We start from the raw sequence: 4,475 nt of genomic DNA on the forward strand, positions 1-4,475 counted from the left end.
CCACCATCCAAAACATATCCGATGTGGGTAAGGCATGTGATTTGAAGTATGAATGCTTCTTAGGTGGACACTAAGCGTGCCAAATGGCCATGCAACCCTTCGTGGAAGTGAACACACCTAACTGCAAGGGATTGTTCAATTACCTTGGTCGGACATGCTAACGAGATCTCCCTTTAAGACCAATTGCTTTGTATGATATTGTTTTCCTGTGGTATCTTATGTTATATACTGTTGCCAAAAGGTTATGGAGAGTCTGGAACATGCCATGAAACGTGATGCACCTATTATTGCTGAGTATCTGGGAGGTGCTGTTAACTGTGATGCTTACCATATGACGTATCCTAGAGCTGATGGGCTTGGCGTTTCCTCTTGTATCCGAAAAGGTCTTGAATATGCTGGTGTTGCACCAGAAGAGGTTAGTTGATTTGCAATTCAGTTTATTTAGTTAGAATACGCATTGAACCATCTTTGCCTTCCTACATAGGTCTCATAGAATCTCACAGTTCATCTGTAATCTGTATTATATCTATGTTGTTAATTCATTGGAAATGAATTTATGCATGGTTTATGTCCATGTTAATATCAACAGGTGGACATATCTGTTGCAATGACACAGAAGTAGTCCCTAGAGTCCTTATTTGGTTAATCATTTTTTCTTCGATGAGTTTGTTCTGAAATCCTCTCAGTTGTTTTGATACCCAATTCTTTTATTTTCCTGCTTTTCATTTGGAATGACTGGCGGTGTTGTCTAATATTTGGTCTATTACTCCATAGCCGAGTATGACGATGCAAATGTCTCCTATAAAACCTTTTTAGCAGAAAGCTAATGTTGTTAGCAGTCCTCATAAGGATTCAGGACAGCGATGCATGAGTTGTCCCTTTCCAGGAAGGAGGGAGAGAGAGAGAGAGAAGTTCATTAGTAGTACAATGATACTTGGGTTCACTTCCAATTACAATGTGAAGACTGAGTCTGCTGCCTATTAAGAACTATTCAGGCAGTTATGGTCAAACTACTGAAATACCTCTGAATTTCTATGCTTGTGACTGGATGATGTCTTGCTTCCAGGTGAACTACATAAATGTCCATGCAACTTCCACACTCGCCAGTGACGTCCCAGCTGAGGTGAATGCCATTAAACAAGTCTTCAAGAAGCCATCAGACATCAAGATCAATGCAACCAAGGTTATCTCACCCTTCAATCTTCCAAATTTTGCATTGTTCCTTCTTCCCTTTTTTTTCATGATTCTCTGATGTATTTTCTTTCTACCGTCTATGATAGGGCACTGCCTTGGTGCAGCTGGGGGTTTAGAAGCGATTGCGACAGAGAAAGCCATAACTACTGGGTGGCTGCATCCAACAATTAACCAATTTGTAAGTATAAACTTTACACTGGAACTCTATAAAAGTAATGTTACAGTGACATTACATGTCACTGTAATGTAATGTTTAGAATCACATTGCAAGTAACATGAAATCACATATATATGATAAATGGTTGTATGTGCATGTGCTCAAAGATTAATTGATCCATGGTGTTTGGAAGAGATGAAGACATGAAATCAAATTGAACAGCTCTTGGGGGCAAAATAATTCATTTATTCTTAGAGGGTCCGTCTTTGCGAATATGTCAATAGGCTAGCTTGAAAGTCATAAAAGAAACATAATACAGCAGCTTCAGCAAATGAAGTAGGCAATAGTATATATATATATGGCAGATGTGAAAGCAAATAAAATCCATTTTTTGTATCCAAAGCATAAATTAAGAGTATTTTATTAACATCTCTGATTAGCTCTTGCTTCTGTGCTTTGACTGCAGAATCCGGAGCCTGCAGTTGACTTTGATACAGTGGCAAATAAAATGCAGCAACATGAAGTGAATGTTGGTGAGTTGCAACACCACCCCCTCCCCTTCCTCTCATATTTTTTAACTGCAAACTTTCCCATGCAGCCATTTCTAATTCATTTGGATTTGGAGGACACAACTCGGTGGTGGTGTTTGCACCTTTTAAGCCATGATCCATCATAGTTTGCTTTGTGCATTTGTTTCAACTAGAGAATCTTCCACATTGAGGGGGGAAGAATTTAGTTGTAGCGAATAGGCATTTTCTCATTTTAGTGAAGCAAGTTTTGACCACAAAAGCTTTTAGTTATGTCGAAGTAGTAGAATTAGGTGGTTTAATGTGGCAGCTTTGGTCATTTTAAGCTTAGGAAGAGGAGCACTCATACTGCAGGCCTCCCTGTGATTGAACTCTGAGAGATTGTATCTTTAACATTGCTTGTGTTGTCGGTTTTAAACATTGGTTAGTTTTTCCACAAAAACAGTGCTTAGTTTTATTGATTAATTTCTTTTAAGTAGAATTTAGTCCCATTCTACTTATCTAATGATCTGGAGTGCTTAAAGAATTTTGAGCTTGCAATCTTGAATTACATGAGGGCCTGTTTGAAAAGAATCAGGCTGTATATTTTTCTTTTTGGGTTTCTAAAAAAGGAAATAGAAAACTAAAGCAATGCCAAATCGGTCCTAAACTTTTTTATTTGTGCTTTCAAATTGGTCTACGCATATGAGTTTCCACATATGAAGTTCTTATTGATGGAGTTTTAAAAACATCTTCTAAAGGAGAGAGCAATGTCAGCGCCCTATAGCTTGGACCTTTTCTGTAGGTAAAGATCACAGTGGTCTTCATCATAGCAGTCCGAGGAAACAATAGCACCATGTAACTCAGATTCTATGGATTCAACACCCTTGAAAGCAGCCTGTGGAGTTGAAAAAAATAGGTGAGAGGAGGAAGTAATAGACACCTAAGACTCCTCGTGCACACCAGGGGATCGGAGTGAAGCCGTTATTGTCATGCTTCACTCGGTTGGCGGTTGCTCCGTGAAGCGAGGATGGTAACCAACATCACCGGCAACCTCTTGTGCCCTACCCAGTTTGATCACCGATTCACCATGCCATTGGTGGCCTCCCGGACAGTGTTTAATCCTTTGATGCCCCTGGCCCACTCACTGGTTTTCCCTCGGTGGCCCTCTAAACCATCTCGAGGAGAAAGAAAGTTTCTTCGCGTTTGTGTCGGGTCGGAGGAGAGAGGTGGGGCCTATAATTGGCCTTCATATTGCATGCACCACCAGGTGCACTTGGACTGCGCAAATCCGGTGGATAAAACGCCACGCAACCTTTTGTATTTCATCGATTCCCGATTGCACGCTCTCCCCATGCATATGCTCCAGGATTTGCCTGATTCATTTGCACCTGATGCATGCAATAATTTCTCCTATAATTGATGTTTTAGAACTCATCCCTGGTTAATCTCTATCTCGATCTTGCATTCAGCCCATCTACTTTTCTCTATTTTCCTCATACTGTGTGCCTCTACATGTAGATACTATGAACGTGCATCCTATATATTTGATATAAGCGACAGTTATAACCAACAGCCGGTTGGTACCTTCTTTTTAGAATGGGAGGTCTCGTACAGGGATGGTAAAATATTGTCCGATCTTTCATCTGATTTGTATTCGATGTGCCATAAGTAGATTTGAGTGTGGACTAGACAAATCTAACTATTTAACTTATTTAATATTAGGATCAGATATTTCTAGAGTCTGATCTGTTTAACCCATTTGATAGTTTGTTTAAATCGATTCGGTAACATACCATTTAAATAGGCTTGTTTAAATGGGTTGATGGCCGAATCTCATCGGAAATTTGCAATTAAAATTCGAAATCGCTCTCTTGTCCACTTGGGATTGATGCCCTTTTTCTCGATTCCCACGGTCCCATTCACTCGACTACTCTATCGTGATTAGGTTTTCTTTCCTCTTCTCTTGCTTTTGTGCCGTATTCACCCCTCTTCAGCCCCCTCCCTAACTGTCCTCTCCTCTTTCACCTCGGCCATCGTTGGTGGTGACACAAGCCTTCGTTTCCGTGAGAAGTTCCTCTACCTTGAGCACGATCTCAGCATCGAATCTTTCAAATCCCTCTCCCTCAAACCCTCCATCCACACTACCCCCCTCCTCCCTACGCTCTATCGCTGGCTTCCTCACCTCTTTGGCATTCGACCTTAAGAGTGGCATTTTTTCTTAACTTGCTGTGTATCCAATCTGACTCAAATGAGGTGAATTTTACTCGACCAGATTAAAATTCGAGGCAGGTATAGATTTCAGCAAAAAAAAAATTGAAACTGATTTGAGTCAAGTATGGATAACAGTACGCCCCGCCTTGAACCTAACTTGATTAATCTCTTGTATATAAAGCCCAACACAAAATCTTAGCCATCATATTCTTCTTCCTTGTTTGGCTACTCTGCTGAGACCCACTCATATTTCTTTCTTATTCATCTGCTGAGACTTATTGATCCAAAACCCTAGCCATTATAACTCGTAAGCTCCCCTATTCAGCCACTAAAATCTAAAACCCTAACCCTTCTTGCTTCCCTATTTGGCCGCTCCAATCTCCTAATCTCCCACCCAATTAAGT

The 4,475-nt window shown here is 40.5% G+C and overlaps 1 protein-coding gene across 1 annotated transcript; it reads left to right on the forward strand.

Moving 5' to 3' along the window:
- The first annotated feature begins 244 nt into the window (after window positions 1-244).
- On the forward strand, window positions 245-2,212 carry LOC105042028 (3-oxoacyl-[acyl-carrier-protein] synthase I, chloroplastic-like). The gene is made up of 5 exons (XM_010919133.3): window positions 245-415; window positions 1,067-1,182; window positions 1,270-1,372; window positions 1,818-1,884; window positions 1,950-2,212. Exons 1-5 carry the CDS (start codon window positions 245-247, stop codon window positions 2,015-2,017), a joined length of 525 nt encoding a protein of 174 aa, XP_010917435.2. The 3' UTR covers window positions 2,018-2,212.
- Window positions 2,213-4,475: the final 2,263 nt, after the last annotated feature.

Source organism: Elaeis guineensis, chromosome 3, assembly GCF_000442705.2.
Source record: "Elaeis guineensis isolate ETL-2024a chromosome 3, EG11, whole genome shotgun sequence".
NCBI classification, from domain to species: domain Eukaryota; kingdom Viridiplantae; phylum Streptophyta; class Magnoliopsida; order Arecales; family Arecaceae; genus Elaeis; species Elaeis guineensis.

Bases quoted from the DNA above. Each gene is read 5' to 3' on its own strand.
- LOC105042028 (XM_010919133.3), top strand. From the start codon at position 245: ATGGAGAGTCTGGAACATGCCATGAAACGTGATGCACCTATTATTGCT. The intron at 416-1,066 runs GTTAGTTGATTT...TCTTGCTTCCAG, and splicing joins CTGGTGTTGCACCAGAAGAG to GTGAACTACATAAATGTCCA. The intron at 1,885-1,949 runs GTGAGTTGCAAC...TTTCCCATGCAG, and splicing joins GCAACATGAAGTGAATGTTG to CCATTTCTAATTCATTTGGA.